Here is a 21,243-nt window from a genome sequence, read left to right on the forward strand (position 1 = left end):
CAGATAAAAGAGATTAATTCACCAAATGTTTTATTTACTTGTGAAATAGTTTTGTCCCCAAAAGAATAACAATAAATATATATATATCATAGTATTACTGTACTGTTTCGTACTCAAACAGAATGTATTCCAGAAACACTTGCATGTTTCAAAAACCATACGACTGACACAAAAAATAAGAAATATCAATAATAATAAATGAGTGGTAAGGAAAACATCCAAAATATTGTAATAATTATAATGTATCTGTACGGAACATTTCATACAGACTGTAGCTCAAAGTCTGTACATTTAAAAATACATGGGAACATACTTTTACAAATAAAATAAATAAAAACAGAAAACCTTATTTTCATGAATAGAATAAATGGAAGTGGGAAGAAATAAGTTCTCTTTTAGAAAAGTGAATTTGCTCGGATGTTAAATGATCTCTCAAGTCTTTAATCTGTTTGATGAATATTGGATTCTTCTCATATCAATGTTTGATCGTTGAAAAGAGAACATCTGATAATAATGTATAATCAGTTGAAGCTGCTTTATTTTTGTTCACCAGTCGGCGGCTCGTCTCCAGCTTCTTCAGGTCGACAGTGAAGTAAACACAAAATGTATTTAAGTGAAATAAAACAAACAGATGAATCAGTAAATCTGCAGGATTATTTATAAATCTCATGATTTGACATTTGATCTGTGAAATGTGTTTTATTTTTCTTAACTGGGATTAAATTAAGTTGTAAACTTTTACAGGAAGTTAAATGTCTAACGGGTATTTGCACGTACCGATTATCAATCTGATATTTTCCCAAATTGAATATACTATTGACTTTACTTCTTGGAATCTTAATCAGTTTTATGTTGAAGCTTTAATTTACTGATTCTCAATCTGCTGAACAATCTCATCCTGCAAATAAAAAACAAATATACCCAAATATGTATATGAAGATTTCAAGGCCAAGAATATTTTATGCTGATTTAATATTTGGTAAAATTGTATGTTGTCAATACACTATTTTGTGTATATTTGTATATATTTTTCACATACTTTATATATTCTTTTTGGGGGGTAATTGGGTTTAAAATAGTCTTTTATATTCTTTTAATATTGTATTACTTGTTATGGGGATAATACTTACATAACTGAGTTCATTATTTTTTTAATAATTATTTTAATTCATAATTTCTTCACTAAAACCAGATTAAAATCATTCTCCAGCATCAGTTTCCTGACATGAACTCTTGAGAGTCCGTCACGAACCCGTGGGATAAATGATTGACGTCAAACGTAAACCAATGAAAGAAAAGGTCAAAGGTGATTGACAGAAGGTTTTATCCAATGAGGTTTTAGATTAGGTCAGTAGGCGGGGTTTAGGAGTGATGCGTTCGTTACAGGATCTCGGGGTAGCCCGGCTACAGTTGTTATGCGGGAACATTTACCCGCCGTGAATACTTACAGGCCTTACAATGTATATTTTAAATACAATGAAGTATTTGTAGTTCAATTACAATACATACTCTCATACTTTGTTGATTTCTGTCGCCCAACAGGAGCCCGCCCTGCTCGACTCCACCCGAATCACGTGTGTAGCGGGTGCAGCGTTTGAACAAATCAAACGCAGCCGCTGCCGTGTTTTGTTGTTTTTCCAGCGGTGTCTATCGTGTGTTCGGCCTGTCAAAACCAAACCGGGTGACTTTTCACTGGAACGACGAGACTGGAACAACAGGGATGCACATGACTAAAAAGTAAAAACTAAATACTAAGTGTGACTCAGCTGTCAGGGTCTAATGTGACGCGGACATCTTTTTCTGGCAGTTTGTTTGTGTCAAAAAAAAAATCGCTGTCTGCGCTAAGCTAAGCTAACGGTAGCCGATTTAGCTAGCTGTTCTTTTTACTATTCTGAACAACAACTGCGTTTTAGCTCTTCGCTCTTTGTCTTTAAGAGGTTAGTTTAGATTATCATAGCCGATTTAATTTGTACCAAATGGCGCCGTGTCACGGTTTAAGTAGCTAGCTTGTTAGCTTAGCAAAGGTTGCTTGTGTTTATTGTTCTCACTGATGTCCCTGTTAGCTTGTTTGCTGACATTTATTTATTTTATTTTTCTCCACCTTCTGCAGGACCAGGAACACAATGAAACCGCCATCACAGACTTCTCCTTTAAGCAGCATAGTAAGTAGTGAGTGTTTGTTTGTTAGGAAAATAATAAAAAGCTGTTGTTATTAGCAGGGGCGGAGCCAGACGGTGTAAGCATCCGGGGCTCAGCCCAAAGCTGAGGGGGCCCTATGGGGTGGGGGTATTTATATCAGCAATATTTTTAAAATCATTTATGATGATAGGATGTCTAAAATCTGGACACCATTTTGGAAAATAAGCATGATAATCATCATGTAGATCCTCCATTATATTTTTGTCTTCATCATTCTGAAATCATAACAATACTGAAGTTGTAGCGATGAGTATCATTATGATTTTATGGATCCTTGTACTCTTTATAGGTTCTGCTTGTCGGTTCTTTTTTATTATTTATTTATTTATTACATCATTACAGAAATACATTTTGAGGGATTTTATTTCATATACATATCGGCCTAAAAGAGTTAGCATTGTTCCATTGTAGCAGTTTTCTATAAACAACAACCTGCTCCCCTGTTGCATGTGCCTGCAGGTGTTTGAAGGCGTCTACAACAATGCCAGAATGCTTCACTTCCTCACAGCAGTCGTGGTGAGTAGAGAAGTCACGATGTTACATTTTATACATCACCATTTATTGTCAGAGGAAACACCACACGCTAATAAACTAGAATAGTTGTAATAGTGTAACTGAAGTGAACCTCCGTTGGTTAGCCGTTAGCGGTGCTGCTAACGTTACTAGCTCTCCTCCTGTTGGTTAGCCGTTAGCGGTGCTGCTAACGCTACTAGCTCTCCTCCTGTTGGTCTAAACACTGATTGGTTGTTTACAATGAAACATGATCACAGGCTAGAAACACATGAATGATGTCCTGATTTCGTACCGATCTTACTGAATATAGGCCAATAATAAGATCGGACTGCGATTGAATGCACCATAACGTAACTGAATGGAACCTCCGTACCTGAACAGACAGACTGAAGCTTTCTTCTGGTTTCAGGGCTCCACCTGTGATGTGAGAGTTAAAAACGGAGCCGCGTATGAAGGAATCTTCAAGACTTTAAGCTCTCAGGTAAAACACATCAAAAGCTCTTCACGCTTTGTCTGTGTTCTTTAAGAGTTTACAGTTTACACAACATTGATCTGAGTCCTCTTCTGTCTGCTTTCAGTGCGAGCTGGCTGTGGATGCTGTCCATAAACAGAGCGATGGAGGAGGAGAGGAAGGAGGAGGAAGCCCGTCCTCTCCTCCTAAGATCGAGGATATAACTGACACCATGATCTTCAGCCCGAGCGACCTGGTGACCATGACCTGCCGAGACGTCGACCTCAACTTTGCTGTCAGAGGTAACGAGACGCAAATTATTGAATTATATCGACATGAGTGTTTGTTTATGTGCTGTTCTTTGGAGGAGGCAGAATAAGGGTTGACCTCTGTCTGTGTGTGTGTCTGTGCATGCTTGTGTGTGTGTCTGCGTGTGTGTTCAGACACGTTCACCGACACGTCCATCACCTCGTCGCGGGTGAACGGGGACCACCGGGAAAAAGTCCTGCAGAGGTGGGACGGGAATGGAAACGGAGAAAACTTTGAACTAGAGGCCGACACGGTGAGAGAGACACACACACACACACACACACACACGCACTCAAATATATATTTATATATAAGCTCTTTTCTTTCTCTCTTTCAGTCTAACGGTTGGGACGCCAACGAGATGTTCAAGTTCAACGAGGAGACGTACGGAGTGAAGTCCACCTACGACTCCAGCCTCTCCATGTACACGTGAGTCAGCTGCTGCTGTCCCGTCAGTTATGGTCATAACTCCGAACTCTATGTGAAACTATGAGGGAGACATTTACAACACGTGGGTTCTGATTTTAATGTTGATCTTTGTGAGTAAAATCAGAACCGAAGGAAACAAGTTTATTTATAAAGCACATTTTAAAACAGTTGACCAATCAATCAAAATATATGAAAAAACCCCACAAGAGACATGTTTAAAAGACACTAATATAGAATGGTGAGTTAAAAGCCAGAGAATAAAGATGTGTTTTTACAGAAATATAGTAATAATAATAAGCCCACGGTTCTTTTTAAATGCTCCAAAATAAATGACTCTAAATTAGCGAAAGGTTTATAATCCGTCTCATAGCAGTTTCTAACTGATTCAACTCTTGTTTTTCTTCTATTTCTGTTAATCTAGCAGCTTTAAAAGCAGAGTTCACAAAGGTCTTTGACAGACAAAGCAAAGTATCAAGTCGTATTTGTGTCTCCGGTGTCTTTTCTCCCAGCATGCCTCTGGAGAAGGGGACCTCCGAGGTCTTCCGTCAGCGGGAAGCTCGAGCTGCTCGTCTGGCCAACGAGATCGAGGGCAGCCTGCAGTACCGCCGGAGGGTTTCTCTAGAGAACGACGAGGGCCGCAGCGAGGAGGACAAGTACAGCTCGGTGGTCCGAGAGAGGGAGGACCGGGCCAGCCCCGGGTTCACGTCCACCGGGAGGCGAGTTCTTGTCCTTTATTTCTTCCATCAACAGTGGAAGAAATAACCACGAGTGCTGCTTTGTGCTTGTTAAAGTCCAGATGTCAGGGAACTAAACTGATCACATGATCCATGCTGCTGTGAACGCTAAGTACATTCAGCTGTGATCTCATCACAATAAACATACAAGTGATGCAGAAATATCTACATGATGATGACGACATCTGTAAAAAGTCTGAGTTCATGTTTTGTTATTTCTCTCCTCAAGACGACAAGTAAACAACTTTTAAACGTTTGTTTTCTGAATGGAATCTGGTTCCATCGGTGCTATGCTAAGCTAACATTGTAGCAGCTCCATCAACACTCAACATGACGTCATCTAGTCGTGACCACAGCAGCGTGTTGTTGTTTGAACCGTCTGGTTCACACACGCATGTAGTACCTGGTGTCTGTACTGATATGAAGTGTCGTAGAGTTCTGGGTGGAACGGACGGATTGTTTACTTCTTTCCTTCATAGTTTCTGATTCAACGTCGTCAGTGATGACGAAGGAGTTCCACATATTTGCATTATTCGTATCTTTGTACTGAGTTCGTATGTTAACGATTGTTTCGTGTTTAAGGTTCATGGCACCCTCGTGAAGAAGTTTAACTTTTACTTCCTGAAATCCGTCATCATCATCTTCTTCTTCCCAGAATTCCTCTCACCTCCTCTCTTTCTCTGCAGGGAGGGTAAATACATTCCTCTCCCTCAGCGCGCTCGAGAGATCGGCCTCTCTGGCAGAACCGGAGCCTCCGGTCGGACCGCCGCTCCCACGACGGCGGCGACCTCGTCCTCCTCCAGACACCCGGCGCCGGGCTCGTCCTCGGACCGGAGCAGCCCGCTGTCCGTCAGAACCGCCTACTCGCCCCACCAATCACAGAGCAGCCCGCCGGCGGCCGGCAGCCCCCCCTGCACCAATCACGTCCTCCCGCACTCCCTCTCTCACCCGCAGGCGCTGGCCGACTCAACGCGCTCAGCTGTGAACGGAGGTACGGAGGACCTGCAGCGACACAATCGCCACTTAGAGAGAAACAAGTTATTACTTCCAGCTCCACTCAGTGAACACGAGCAGGAAACGACTTCCACGGCCACACGATGTGTTCAATGCAACCCTGAATAATGACAATCAATATGAGAGATGCTTTTAAAAGTTAACTGATTTCATTTGTTTCTTTTCTTCTTTTTAATTATTCAGTTAAAAAAACACCAAAATCTTTAAATATATTAAAATTACAATGAAATAAAATGTAGAAAATATTCTTTGTGTGAATATTTAAAATGTAAATTGAAGGAGACTAACGACTAAGGCGGTCGGTAACGACTAAGGGGGTCGGCAACGACTAAGGGGGTCGGTAACGACTAAGGCGGTCGGTAACGACTAAGGCGGTCGGTAACGACTAAGGCGGTCGGTAACGACTAAGGGGGTCGGCAACGACTAAGGGGGTCGGTAACGACTAAGGCGGTCGGTAACGACTAAGGCGGTCGGCAACGACTAAGGGGGTCGGTAACGACTAAGGCGGTCGGTAACGACTAAGGCGGTCGGTAACGACTAAGGCGGTCGGCAACGACTAAGGGGGTCGGTAACGACTAAGGCGGTCGGTAACGACTAAGGGGGTCGGTAACGACTAAGGCGGTCGGTAACGACTAAGGGGGTCGGTAACGACTAAGGCGGTCGGTAACGACTAAGGCGGTCGGTAACGACTAAGGCGGTCGGTAACGACTAAGGCGGTCGGCAACGACTAAGGCGGTCGGTAACGACTAAGGCGGTCGGCAACGACTAAGGCGGTCGGCAACGACTAAGGGGGTCGGTAACGACTAAGGGGGTCGGTAACGACTAAGGGGGTCGGTAACGACTAAGGGGGTCGGTAACGACTAAGGCGGTCGGCAACGACTAAGGCGGTCGGCAACGACTAAGGCGGTCGGTAACGACTAAGGCGGTCGGTAACGACTAAGGCGGTCGGCAACGACTAAGGGGGTCGGTAACGACTAAGGGGGTCGGTAACGGCTAAGGCGGTCGGTAACGACTAAGGCGGTCGGCAACGACTAAGGCGGTCGGCAACGACTAAGGCGGTCGGTAACGACTAAGGCGGTCGGCAACGACTAAGGCGGTCGGTAACGACTAAGGGGGTCGGTAACGACTAAGGGGGTCGGTAACGACTAAGGGGGTCGGTAACTGAGTAAAAGAACAACATTTCATTGGTTCAAATGTTTCGAACTATTTATATTCACATTCATGGAAACATGTCACGTGATATGAATGTTAGTCCCCAGAGAACTAAACATAATGTGAGTGGACCAAAGATGCTTTTTGTATTTATAACCGTGTTGTTGTCTCTTTGTGTCTCAGTCACATCCAGAACTTCCCCCAAAACCCAGAGACTACAGAGCAGCAGAACCCTGAGGACCCCGAACTCCTCCTCTGCTGCAGGTCTGTTCCTCTAGTGACGAGTATCACTAGTACTCTTATCCACGCTAGTACTCTCATCCACACTGGTACTCTCATCCACACTAGTACTCTTATCCACACTAGTATACTCTTATCCACACTAGTACTCTCATCCACACTAGTACTCTTATCCACACTAGTATACTCTTATCCACACTAGTACTCTTACCCACACTAGTACTCTTATCCACACTAGTATACACTTATCCACACTAGTACTCTTATCCACACTTGTATACTTATCCACACTAGTATACTCTTATCCACACTAGTACTCTTACCCACACTAGTATACTCTTATCCACACTAGTACTCTTATCCACACTAGTACTCTTATCCACACTATTATACTCTTATCCACACTAGTACTCTTACCCACACTAGTATACTCTTACCCACACTAGTATACTCTTATCCACACTAGTACTCTTATCCACACTAGTATACTCTTATCCACACTAGTACTCTTACCCACACTAGTATACTCTTACCCACACTAGTATACTCTTACCCACACTAGTATACTCTTATCCACACTAGTATACTCTTATCCCCACTAGTATACTCTTACCCACACTAGTACTCTTACCCACACTAGTATACTCTTATCCACACTAGTATACTCTTATCCACACTAGTATACTCTTATCCACACTAGTATACTCTTATCCACACTAGTATACTCTTACCCACACTAGTATACTCTTATCCACACTAGTATACTCTCATCCACACTAGTATACTCTTATCCACACTAGTATACTCTCATCCACACTAGTATACTCTTATCCACACTAGTATACTCTTACCCACACTAGTATACTCTTACCCACACTAGTACTCTTACCCACACTAGTATACTCTTACCCACACTAGTATACTCTTACCCACACTAGTATACTCTTATCCACACTAGTATACTCTTATCCACACTAGTATACTCTTACCCACACTAGTATACTCTTACCCACACTAGTACTCTTACCCACACTAGTATACTCTTATCCACACTAGTATACTCTTACCCACACTAGTATACTCTTACCCACACTAGTACTCTTACCCACACTAGTATACTCTTACCCACACTAGTATACTCTTACCCACACTAGTATACTCTTATCCACACTAGTATACTCTTATCCACACTAGTATACTCTTACCCACACTAGTATACTCTTACCCACACTAGTACTCTTACCCACACTAGTATACTCTTACCCACACTAGTATACTCTTACCCACACTAGTATACTCTCATCCACACTAGTACTCTTATCCACACTAGTACTCTTATCCACACTAGTACTCTTATCCACACTAGTATACTCTTACCCACACTAGTATACTCTTACCCACACTAGTATACTCTTACCCACACTAGTATACTCTTACCCACACTAGTATACTCTTATCCACACTAGTATACTCTTACCCACACTAGTACTCTTATCCACACTAGTATACTCTTATCCACACTAGTATACTCTTACCCACACTAGTATACTCTTATCCACACTAGTATACTCTTATCCACACTAGTACTCTTATCCACACTAGTATACTCTTATCCACACTAGTACTCTTATCCACACTAGTATACTCTTACCCACACTAGTATACTCTTATCCACACTAGTACTCTTATCCACACTAGTATACTCTTACCCACACTAGTACTCTTATCCACACCAGTACTCTTATCCACACTAGTATACTCTTACCCACACCAGTACTCTTATCCACACTAGTATACTCTTATCCACACTAGTATACTCTTATCCACACTAGTATACTCTTATCCACACTAGTATACTCTTATCCACACTAGTATACTCTTATCCACACTAGTATACTCTTACCCACACTAGTATACTCTTATCCACACTAGTATACTCTTATCCACACTAGTACTCTTATCCACACTAGTATACTCTTATCCACACTAGTACTCTTATCCACACTAGTATACTCTTACCCACACTAGTATACTCTTATCCACACTAGTATACTCTTATCCACACTAGTATACTCTTATCCACACTAGTATACTCTTATCCACACTAGTATACTCTTATCCACACCAGTACTCTTATCCACACTAGTATACTCTTACCCACACCAGTACTCTTATCCACACTAGTATACTCTTACCCACACCAGTACTCTTATCCACACTAGTATACTCTTACCCACACCAGTACTCTTACCCACACTAGTATACTCTTACCCACACCAGTACTCTTACCCACACTAGTATACTCTTACCCACACCAGTACTCTTACCCACACTAGTATACTCTTACTAGTACTGCTTTGTCCTCTTTCTGTTCCTTCCAGTCTCTCGTGGTGGTAAACCAGACGCCCCCCCCCAGGACCTTCCTCTGGGCGGACCAGTCTTCTTAGACTCCTCCTCCGCTTCTGTTACTATGGCAACCGCCACCAAAACCTCCGGCCCCACCCCCCTCTTCCCCGTCGACGGTGAGATGAACGTCTGATTACATTATTAAGAGCTGAAGGTTTATTTTACTCTTTCAGCAACATTAATAAGTATTAAAGTAAAAAAGATGAAATAAGAAATATCATCTCTAATTATTAGTCAGATTAAATATTATATTATTAACATAAGAAATACATAATAATACTATTAATTAATATTAATAATATGTGAGATTTAAACATAAACAGATGTAAGTGAGAAGTCAGAACGGGAGTTTATTATTCATGAGTTTTATTAAATATGTCTTTGTGTTTCCTCAGTGAACGAGATCCTGAGCACTAAAGAGAGAGCTGAAGCTCTGTCTGAAGCAAAGAGCTGCAAAGGTAAGAGGGAGAGAATAATGATGATGATATTAATATTATTATTCCTGGTTTAGTGGAGCTGAGATCCTCACACGCGGTTCTGATGGTTCGTCTGATGCTGTCTTATCTCTCAGCTCCAACGGTGCAGCAGAGGAACCAGCTGGAGGAGCTCCGCAAGTTCGGCAAAGAGTTCAGGGTGAGACTGAGGGGTCGGGGGTCACAGGGGGGATGTGAGTGTTTACAACACGTGGTTGTATGAGGTACTTCTACACAGTCACAGCTGTCACAGACCTGTCTGAGGCACTGAAGCTGCGATCTATGTTCTCTTTAAAGACACTCAAACACTGATTCTACCTCAGAACACAGGAGGTGCTGCTCTGCTGCTGCCTGCAGCTCTTCGTCTGTCACTCGTCATCACTAATAATAATATGATAACAGTTTCTCTCCGTCTCTCAGCTGCAGCCCACCGCCTCTCCGTCAGCGAGTCCGGCCTCTGCAGATCCTCCTCAGCACAGCTCCGCCTCACCCGCCGACTCCTCCTCCCCCGCGCCTCCTAAACCCTCCACCTCCTCTGCCCAAGACCTGCAGCAGACCACGGAGGCCGGCCCGACCCCCACAGCTGCTGCTGCTGGCCCTCAGGAGTCCTCAGGGCCAGAGGGGCCACAGTCTGGAGGAGGCGAGGACGGCAGCGAGCGCCCCGAGGCCGCGGCTGCAGCGTGAGTATACGACGAGTCTGCTCAGGGAGAGTTCAGGTGCTCAAATCAAATAAGCACACATCAATTATATTTTAACAAATATTATTCTCATTTTTCAAATTTAACCGGATGGATACATAGATACAAAGAAATACATGAATACATGTTCTTCTCATTTCAAGTAAAATAACGGCTGGATTAAAAAATAAATTACGTAATGAAATTCAATTTCGAAAAATATTTTCACTGAATTGCCCTGCAGCTTTAAACTCAGTTCATTCAGGATGACGTGAAAAATCCACAATATTGTAGGCGTGTGGAAACAAACAAGGAGGCGAGTATTCCCTTTGGCTGCACCTTGTGGCCGTTTATTTCCATCCATACAAAACATAAAACACATTCACTTCCTGTCACCCTTTAACCCCCTCTGTCACCATGGTTACGCCCCTTTCCTTAAAGGGGCCCCGTGAATTCGGTCGTCCCCTACAATATTATATTTTTCTCATCTTCTAAAAAGAGAAATTAGTGTTTGAAGAATTCACCTCTCTGAGTCTGTCCAGTCAGAGTCTGATGTCTCTGGTCTCTCTGGACGTTTCTCTCTTTTGGAGATCTTTCTATGATTTGACTTTCACAACCCACACCACAGGTGCCGTAAATGCTGGAATAATTCCGCTGCATAAAAAATGCCCTTCAAAATAAAATCACAATTTTTTTAATTTTTTTTTTGTCAGGCAAAGGCCCGCGACCCACTTTTGGCTCGCGACCCACCAGTTGAGAATCACTGGTCTAAACAGTCACCGACCTAAAGTCTGATTTCAATCATCTGATCTTGCCTGCGTCCAGACACCAGACAGCCAGGAGCATGCTGGGTAGTGGAGTAGGTTTAGGTCCTAGCTGGGTTAGCTTAGCATCCATCGTCTTCATCATCATCTAAGTCAGTTCTTTGTGTTTTTGTGCCATCTTGGCCAGGACTCCCTTTTCTATAAGAGATGAATAAAAGTGGGATTATTCGGTTGCAATCTTCTCAGCTGATTCCGATCACCAATTATTATTAGTCTGAACTCCCGATTCAGATTTCCTTTCTTTCGAAGAACTCAAATGATTATTGTATAATAATTCCTATTGTTTGCTCATAATGAAACATAAATGCACAACGTTCCAGGACTTCCTGTTTCAAGTTGTGAACTTTGTGTCTTTAAACTCACTAGACTCCTGAATCCTTTGTGTCCTTTGTTCTTCATCTTCTGCTTTGTTCTTTCTTCTTCATCATCTTCTGCTTTGTTGCTGAAGAATTTCTTCTTTTTTCTTTTTTTCAGCCAAGTGAAAAACTCAACATTGAATCCAAATGCGAAAGAATTTCTTCCCATAAAAGTGAACGTGGTCCAGGTGAGTGCGTCGCCTTGTCTTTAATGGCTTTGACTTCTCTCTCTGACATCATGTCCGTCTCTGTTGTTGTGACAGAAACCCGCTCCCACCCCCACCCCTCCTCGACCGACCCCCCCCAGCCCCTCATTGGTCCTGGCTCCTCCGGGTCAGCCAGGAGGAGGAGGAGCGATCTACAGCAACCCACCGGGACACTACCTGTCCTACGTCTCCCCGCTCCACATCCAGGGACACCAGATCCAGGTGTGTGTGTGACTGTGTGTGTGTGTGTGTGTGACTCTGTGTGTGTGTGTGTGTGTGTGTGTGTGAGAGACTGTGTGTGTGTGTGACTGTGTGTGTTAACACATCTCTACCTCTTGTCTCCTCCTCAGGCTCCTCCGATGTATCAGTACACCATGTCGACTGTCAACCAGGGCAAATACCCCAGAGCCAAAGGTACACGAGCACAAGTTGAAGCCTCAACTTCCTGTTTACAGCCCCCTCCCCCCCCCCCCAAAGCATTATGGGAACTGCAGTTCATATCGGTATTCTTTTCCGTCACCATGAATCTCAGGCGGTGGGCCGGTGATCATGATGTGTGGTTGTGTTTCAGGCCCGGTGGTGGGACAGCGTCCGGAGCACCACGCCTCCCAGGCCTCCTCCATGATCTCAGCCGCAGGCTCGGCAGCAGGACCCCCGCTGGTGGCCTCGCCGTACCCCCAGTCCTACCTGCAGTACGGCCAGGTGATCCAGGCCCTGCCCCCCCACTACCACGGACAGGTATGTAAGCTCACAGCAGCCTGTCTGGGCTCATGGCTCCTGACAGTCCAATCACGTCAGGACCCCTCACAGCTATGTGGTGACCCACCGGACTGAACCGTCTGTCTGTAGAGACGTTAAAGTAGCTCCGCCTGCAGCAGCATTGATGCTCCAATGAGACACAGAAATACTGACGTTACCTTTTAGATCAACCTAAACCTCCAGACAATGAGATATTCTAAAAGTACGAAGTCAGACTTCTCTTCTGTGTTTGTTACATTATTACTTCTGTGTTTGTTACATTATTACTTCTGTGTTTGTTACATTATAACTTCTGTGTTTGTTACATTATAACTTCTCTGTTTGTTACATTGTAACTTCTCTGTTTGTTACATTGTAACTTCTCTGTTTGTTACATTGTAACTTCTCTGTTTGTTACATTGTAACTTCTCTGTTTGTTACATTGTAACTTCTCTGTTTGTTACATTGTAACTTCTCTGTTTGTTACATTGTAACTTCTCTGTTTGTTACATTGTAACTTCTCTGTTTGTTACATTGTAACTTCTCTGTTTGTTACATTGTAACTTCTCTGTTTGTTACATTGTAACTTCTCTGTTTGTTACATTGTAACTTCTCTGTTTGTTACATTGTAACTTCTCTGTTTGTTACATTGTAACTTCTCTGTTTGTTACATTGTAACTTCTGTGTTTGTTACATTGTTACTTCTGTGTTTGTTACATTGTTACTTCTGTGTTTGTTACATTGTTACTTCTGTGTTTGTTACATTGTAAATTCTGTGTTTGTTACATTGTAACTTCTGTGTTTGTTACATTGTTACTTCTGTGTTTGTTACATTGTTACTTCTGTGTTTGTTACATTGTAACTTCTGTGTTTGTTACATTGTAACTTCTGTGTTTGTTACATTGTAACTTCTGTGTTTGTTACATTGTTACTTCTGTGTTTGTTACATTGTTACTTCTGTGTTTGTTACATTGTTACTTCTGTGTTTGTTACATTGTTACTTCTGTGTTTGTTACATTGTTACTTCTGTGTTTGTTACATTGTTACTTCTGTGTTTGTTACATTGTTACTTCTGTGTTTGTTACATTGTTACTTCTGTGTTTGTTACATTGTTACTTCTGTGTTTGTTACATTGTTACTTCTGTGTTTGTTACATTGTTACTTCTGTGTTTGTTACATTGTTACTTCTGTGTTTGTTACATTGTAAATCCTGTGTTTGTTACATTATTACTTCTGTGTTTGTTACATTGTAACTTCTGTGTTTGTTACATTGTTACTTCTGTGTTTGTTACATTGTAACTTCTGTGTTTGTTACATTGTAAATTCTGTGTTTGTTACATTGTAAATTCTGTGTTTGTTACATTGTAAATCCTGTGTTTGTTACATTGTAAATCCTGTGTTTGTTACATTGTAACTTCTGTGTTTGTTACATTGTAACTTCTGTGTTTGTTACATTGTTACTTCTGTGTTTGTTACATTGTTACTTCTGTGTTTGTTACATTGTTACTTCTGTGTTTGTTACATTGTTACTTCTGTGTTTGTTACATTGTTACTTCTGTGTTTGTTACATTGTTACTTCTGTGTTTGTTACATTGTTACTTCTGTGTTTGTTACATTGTTACTTCTGTGTTTGTTACATTGTTACTTCTGTGTTTGTTACATTGTTACTTCTGTGTTTGTTACATTGTTACTTCTGTGTTTGTTACATTGTTACTTCTGTGTTTGTTACATTGTTACTTCTGTGTTTGTTACATTGTTACTTCTGTGTTTGTTACATTGTTACTTCCGTGTTTGTTAAATCTGTCAGTAAAGCTCTCCTCCGTCTCTGCTGTTGTTTCCAGCCGGTCTACTCGATGCTTCAGGGGGGAGCCAGGATGTTGACCTCGGGGGCCCCTCCTCAGCAGATGGGTCCTCCGGGCCCCCAGTACCCCGGCCAGGCTGAGGGCCCCCAGGGGCCACAACAGGCTATGTATGGTAAGCAGGATTCCGTTTTTTATTATTCCCTTTTTTAATGAAAGGCACAACGAGATTTCAATGAATCAGATGGTTGAATTTATTTATTATAGTTTAGTTTAGCAAGACGTGAATAAGATGCAGTTCAAAGGTTTACTGAAGAAATGAAACGTTGTAATTACAGATCTTTCAGTGTGAAACATGAGGTCAGTGTTGATGATCGTTTGTTCCTCTTTCAGCTCAGTCGTTCTCTCACCACGCGGGCGCCCTCCATCACCCTCAGCCCTCCAGCACCCCGACTGGGAACCAGCCCCCCCCCCAGCACAGCGCTCCCAGTCCAGGACACAATCAGGTAACAGTGAGTCACATGAGGGCTCTTATGAGATGTCATGATGTGGAGTCTTTGATTGATTGATCTTTTCTCTCCTCTCAGTCGAGTCAGGCGGGTCCTCAGCCTCAGTCCATGTTCCACACTGGAGGTCTGCAGGCCCCGACCCCTCCCAACCTGCAGCCGGGCCACAGCTCCCCCCAGGCCTCGTACGCCATGCAGGGATACAGCCTCCCCGGCCACCAGCCTCTGCCCCACGGCTTCCCCTCCATCAGCCAGCTCACACAGGTGAATAATGAGCATCAGGCCACTTCAGCGGCCTCTGAACCACAAGAACACCTTTTCTTTAAACAATCGCCAAAACTACGTTTATCTCAGCCAGAAGCTGTAAAAACTGTCAGTACCGGCTATAGTTTTCCTCTTTCTGACGGTCCTTGAACACATCACATGTGATGAACTCTTCATCACAAAAAGCAGCGAAAATGAAGCTTAAAATTGTAATATTATCATTTCAAATCTCAGCCCAAATATTCTGTAGAAAGACAGAGGAGAGGCTGTAAGAGTGTGAAGAGTTATATCACATGTATAAGAGCCTCCAGTATGTTATAACACTTGGAAGCATGATGTCATCATAACTGTTGTTCTGCACTAAAGACGTGTTGTAGTTCTTCTTCTAGTCCTCATGGTTCTGTTCAGAGGGTTCATGCATCAGTACTAATAATCCATAAACATCAGATGTAATAGGAACACATTTTACTGCCCATCAGCACATTGTAGGGCTTAGAAAGCAGAGTAGTACTTGTCGTGGAGTACTTTTACTGCAGTAAAGGAGGCGGAGACTTCTCACGCGTGTTTGTCCTCTGCAGGCTCACGTCACAGGAGGCATGTCAGGACCGCACCACTCGGCGGGTCACGGCCTGCCGCCCGTCATGCTGCACTACGTCTCTCCTCAGCAGGGCGGGGGCTCCAACCCCCAACACGGCCCCCAGCAGGGGGCCCCGCAACACTTCTACATCGGACACCCACAAGGTAGAGCTCATCACTGGAGACAGACTCTGGTCCGTCCCCTACTACTGCATCAACACATGTGTGTACAAGTACTAAAGACAATGTACTGTGTACAAGTACTAAAGACAATACTGCCATCGACACACAATATACCGTACTTTCCGGACTATAGGCCGCACCTGCTGATTTTTAAAAGAAAAAAGAATTTGTCCATAAATAAGCCGCAGGTGTCCCCGTTGAACAGCAAGATGCTTTTAACAGTACGAAAGTTGTCTTCTTCTCGTCCGACTCGCTAGCTTCTAAGCTAATTTTAACATTACCGCCAATGGGGAAATGCGAACCGCGATTAGCATCAGCGAATATAATATATCTTCGTAGATCTTTTCATACAGACATACTTACAGACTACGGTCTCTCAAGGCTACCAAACGGAAGAAGTGAAACGAAGCAGCGTGTCTTCTCATTAGAATCTAAAAGCAACGAGGCAATAACTGTTGTTGTAACTCGCTTAATAGGGTTGATGACGGCGCTGGTCACGGCGCTCGCCCATCGCTCCAATAACAGCTGATTACTCCGCAGACTTTTACAGTGCAGCAAAAGTCTGCATTTCTGTGGAGGAATCAGCTGTTATTGGAGCGATGGGCGAGCGCCGTGACCAGCGCCGTCAGTTGCTGCTAGCTGTTGTGCTAGCAGCAACGTTTGAAATGATCCCCGGTCGCTTCCCGTAGCATTCCTTCATTACGCTTTCTATCATCCACCCTTTCTTGTTCACTTTCACGCCGATTCCTTTCGGCATTGTCATCCGCTTAAAAATCACCATGGGAGGAAGCTTTAGTCCGGATGCTGTGCAGCTCAGAACACACGTGAAATGCGTTCTCTCATGGCCAGTTGTTTTCAGCGTGAAGGACGACTCACGGACAAAAAAATCCATACATTAGCCGCACCGCTGTAAAAGCCGCAGTCTCAAAGCGTGTGAAAGTACGGTACCGTGACTTCTGCCATACGGTGACTTTTTTACCTTTAACGACATGCCATACGGCAGCGGTTCTCACACTTCTTCTGTCGCGCTCCACTTTGGAGGAAGACAAATGTTCACGCCCCACCGCCACAACAAAATTGTAACAAAATGGTCGATGTTGAATTTTTATTGAAACAACATTTTGTGACTCCTCCATCTGTGCTTTTTCAAATGATAGAATAAAGAACATTGCATTAAGTAAACCAGATCGCTCCATCAGACAAAAACAAATAAAATGTGCAATCACTTTGTTAGAACAATGCAAATAAAGTTATATCTGCAAAAAAGAACGACAATTTGGCAAAAAATAGCTGATTGCAATTGGCTGCAATTAACCTGTTTTGCACTAAACATCTTTTCAAGATAACAATAAAGTGCAACCTGTGAAAAACAAAACAAGTTTCCTGCTATCCGCAGCTCGTTCAGACATAAAGCACAGACGGTCTCTGCTCATCTCCCGCGTTCACTGTGAACTCTTCATTTGGAACACTAAGCCACACACGTGATCATGGCCGTCGCGGCGTAACGTAAACATTTACACGAAAGTACAGGCATTTCGGCATGTATTTATTAATTACTTTAAAAAATAATATAAAATAAAATATTTTTTATTTTTTAAATACAAACATTCTGCATTTCCCCCTGCGCCCCACCTGTAATACCACCGCGCCCCACTAGTAGTTTGAGAACCGCTGCTATACGGTGACTTTTTCATCACAATTCGTAGCATACCATGTTATAAAACAGTCTTGTTGAAAGTGCCGGTACAGTCCGTTATACATGTCTGTGAATAATATTCTTAAGTTCAGGAAGTGGTCGAGCAGATCTCTTCTCAACGTGTCTGCGTGTGTTTCGTCCTCCAGCTCTTCAGGTGCAGGCTCACCCCACCCAGCAGCTGTCCTTCCACCCCTCTGCAAACTGAACCCTGCTGTGTGACGACGCCCCGCCCCTTTACAACAATTAAACATAATAATCTTCAAACAAGTCGTAACATTCCCGCCTCATGACGTGAAACTAATGCATCCTCATTCTGACCCACAGCATCTTTAGGCAGGAAGAGGTTTCTGTGTTTTAAAGTGTAAATAGTGTTTTCACCGTGAAGCTGGACGGCAGACGTTGGAAACTTCAAGACTGAAGACGGTGGAAACAGTTTTTCTTCTCGTCCCCTCTTTTGTCCTTTTACAGACGAAACCAGTTCATTAATAATAAAACCACTGAATTAAAAACAAATGTCCTGCGAGGGTTTCTGTTTGAACACATGAGCTTTATGGAGCGCGACACCGTCTCATGTCTGAAGACGAATAGTGTGTCATAAATAACCATAGAGGAGTCAGTAGATTCTGTATTATTCATGAAGTACTGCCGAAGTACGTCGTACAAATAAAAGCTGTTTGTGAACATTCATTTCATAATGTGGATCATTTTAAAGAAACGGATCCATGTTCAGACTAATATATATATATATATATATATTTATATATATATTAATATATATATATATATATATATATATATATTAATATATATATATATATATATATATTAATATATATATATATATATATATATATATATATATTAATATATATATATATATATATATTAATATATATATATATATATATATTAATATATATATATATTAATATATATATATATATATATTTATATATATATTTATATATATATATATATATATATTTATATATATATTAATATATATATATTAATATATATAATATATATATATATAATATATATATTAATATATATATATTAATATATATATTAATATATATATATTAATATATATATTAATATATATATATTAATATATATATATATATATATATATATATATTAATATATATATATATATATTAATATATATATATATATATATATATTAATATATATATATATATATATTTATATTAATATATATATATATAACAATGTGCTTCTGAATGTAAAACATGAGGAAGTTTAAATTACCACATCGGACTGATTAGATATTTTGCCGAATAAATAAATAAATCTTAAAATAACCTCGAATCACAAATAAGGAAGAAAAGTTTAGTTTTCATCTGTGATTCAGATTCAAATGTCAAAATATGTCCCAAGAAAGAAAAGTTATTCATAAATAATAAAATATAGAGTTGAAAGTTTTGTGAAGTTTAATTGCATAAAAACATTTCTAGAAGACGAGTGGATTACAGATACATAAATACACTGTAAAAACATACAAAGGGTTTACATGTTCTCAGGAGTTGTCAGTAAAGCTCAAAGAAGGAAAAAAATCATTTAAAAAAACTACAGAAGTTAAATCTGGATGCTGAATAAATGGCCGGATGTTATTATTCCATATTTTCATTTACAGGCTGAATCCATCTTCTTTAGGTCAAATTTACAAAGAAAAAGTTCTGGAAAAAGTCAAACTGAATTTGTGCAGAAACAAACATTCATGTTTCCCTCAAGCAGTCATAACTTTGTGTACTTTTTAAATATCTTAAATATCAAATTCAAACAGAAAAATGCACAAAGTCTTCTCTCTTTAAAGAGAGAGACTCGTGATTTCCACTGCAGTTATTCATAAATAGATGTTTGTAATATGGAACACGTGAAGAACATTCATCATCTCAGAGTTCAAGGAGACGGATTCAAAGACAGTCGTGTGTTTGTAGTACTTCTACACAGTCAGAGTAATAATGACAGAGATAGATGTATTTTAGAACCATAAAAGAATGAAGATGAAGTGAACGCTGTATTTACACACCAGACTCCATTCATACTCTGACTGTGTATAAGTACCTCATAGAGACACACTTCTTAACATCGCTACTGTCCCTTTAAGTGAGTTGTTCTTAAAGGGGCGGGACTGTATTCATCTATGTGGGTTATGAAGTATTGATTGTGTCTTTTGACATATTAGTTCTTGAGACACAGAGCGAGAACATGAGTTTGTGTTCTCCATGAAGACTCAAGTTTCTTCTTCATCAGACGTTCAAACAAACACCGTCATGAATTAAAGGCAGAAGAAGAAAAGCTCATTGTGGTCCGTCAGTCTGAGTCCCGTCATGGATGTTCACGTAGTTCCCTTCATCATCATCATCATCATCATCATCACTGTCATCATCTTCTTCTTCAGTGTCGCTTTGAGCCGACAGATCCAGAGTTGATCCTGAAAACATGAAAAGAAACAAAGATTCACTTTATTTCTATGATCACTGAAACAGAGTATTTCTACTGAAGTTAAGGGTCTGAGTACTTCCTCCACCACTGAAAAGTATTATGTACTTTGTAAAAAACCTCAGCTGCTCAGTTTGTGACCAACAGTGTAGATCAGAGTCAGGCCAAGGACCCCCAAACTGATAGAGATGGAGCAGGGACCCCGACTATAGATATTGGATAAAATAGTGTTTTATATGAAATGGGCCTCGTGCCGTGTATAAACATTCCTCTTTATTGTGCGTTCAATACGAAGCTATTCAAACAATACACAGGTTCATATGTTCATCTTTTTATTTGAAACATGTGTGAGGTACAGTGAGTCGGGAGGCCGTGCTGCTGCCTTTCATAAACACACCTGTTGTCTTTCAAACACTGAACTATTCAAATAATGGACAGATTCATGTTTGGAAAAAATAAATATAAAAAATTGTCTAATCAACCAAAAACTTCACGACCCGCTGTTGAAGACACTGACGGTGATCACATGACACTAACGGGTGACATCACGACACCAGAGCTTCCTGTGTGAAACACCACCGAAGAAGAAAAATCAAACTCACTTTGAAAGTGCAGCGGCTCCACATTCAGATAGTCTTTGTCCTCTGAGGAGACCAAAAGAAGAAATATGCAAATTCATATCAACGACAGAAAATAATAGAAGAAGGAAGAAGAAAGAGAGAAACTCACCTTTCTTCTCCGGGACGTTTTCATAATCATGTCGAACATCTGGGGATGAAAACAAACAGCTGATCGGTTTATGTTCATCCAATGATCCACTTATGCTCAATGATGCATCATAATATCATAATAATATCATAACACGTCAGAATATTTTAGTTATTTAAATTTGAATTCATTATTTTAGTTATTTCTAAGGACATAAATCAGAGGGAATATAGATATTATACATTAAATCAGAGGGAATATAGATATTATATATTAAATCAGAGGGAATATAGATATTATATATTAAATCAGAGGGAA

General features: G+C 41.0%; 2 protein-coding genes across 3 annotated transcripts in view; one reads left to right on the forward strand and one right to left on the reverse strand.

The window, feature by feature from the left end:
- Window positions 1–1,605: 1,605 nt before the first annotated feature.
- Window positions 1,606–18,237, forward strand: atxn2l (ataxin 2-like). 2 transcript variants are annotated; one of them, XM_079281489.1, is made up of 23 exons: window positions 1,606–1,737; window positions 2,111–2,162; window positions 2,659–2,715; window positions 3,122–3,193; window positions 3,291–3,465; window positions 3,607–3,725; window positions 3,810–3,901; window positions 4,411–4,621; window positions 5,326–5,626; window positions 6,985–7,065; window positions 9,423–9,563; window positions 9,843–9,905; window positions 10,019–10,080; window positions 10,323–10,600; window positions 11,896–11,965; window positions 12,041–12,205; window positions 12,334–12,397; window positions 12,555–12,721; window positions 14,563–14,695; window positions 14,914–15,026; window positions 15,108–15,290; window positions 15,869–16,031; window positions 17,892–18,237. In XM_079281489.1, exons 1-23 carry the CDS (start codon window positions 1,721–1,723, stop codon window positions 17,948–17,950), a joined length of 2,838 nt encoding a protein of 945 aa, XP_079137615.1. In that variant the 5' UTR covers window positions 1,606–1,720; the 3' UTR covers window positions 17,951–18,237. The 2 variants fall into 2 exon arrangements, with proteins under 2 accessions (XP_079137615.1, XP_079137616.1); XM_079281490.1 differs by having other exon boundaries at window positions 10,341–10,600.
- Window positions 18,238–19,187: 950 nt separating this feature from the next.
- LOC306786774 (uncharacterized protein) overlaps window positions 19,188–21,243 on the reverse strand; it is a 15,534-nt gene continuing 13,478 nt past the window's right edge. Inside the window, exons 11-13 of the mRNA XM_079281627.1 lie at window positions 20,947–20,985; window positions 20,820–20,861; window positions 19,188–20,209 (exon numbers count right to left, since the gene is read on the reverse strand). Coding sequence (XP_079137753.1) covers window positions 20,076–20,209; window positions 20,820–20,861; window positions 20,947–20,985 — 215 coding nt within the window. The 3' untranslated portion in view covers window positions 19,188–20,075. The remainder of the gene's footprint in view (window positions 20,210–20,819; window positions 20,862–20,946; window positions 20,986–21,243) is intronic.

This window comes from Melanostigma gelatinosum (assembly GCF_949748355.1).
Source record: "Melanostigma gelatinosum genome assembly, chromosome: 13".
NCBI lineage: Eukaryota > Metazoa > Chordata > Actinopteri > Perciformes > Zoarcidae > Melanostigma > Melanostigma gelatinosum.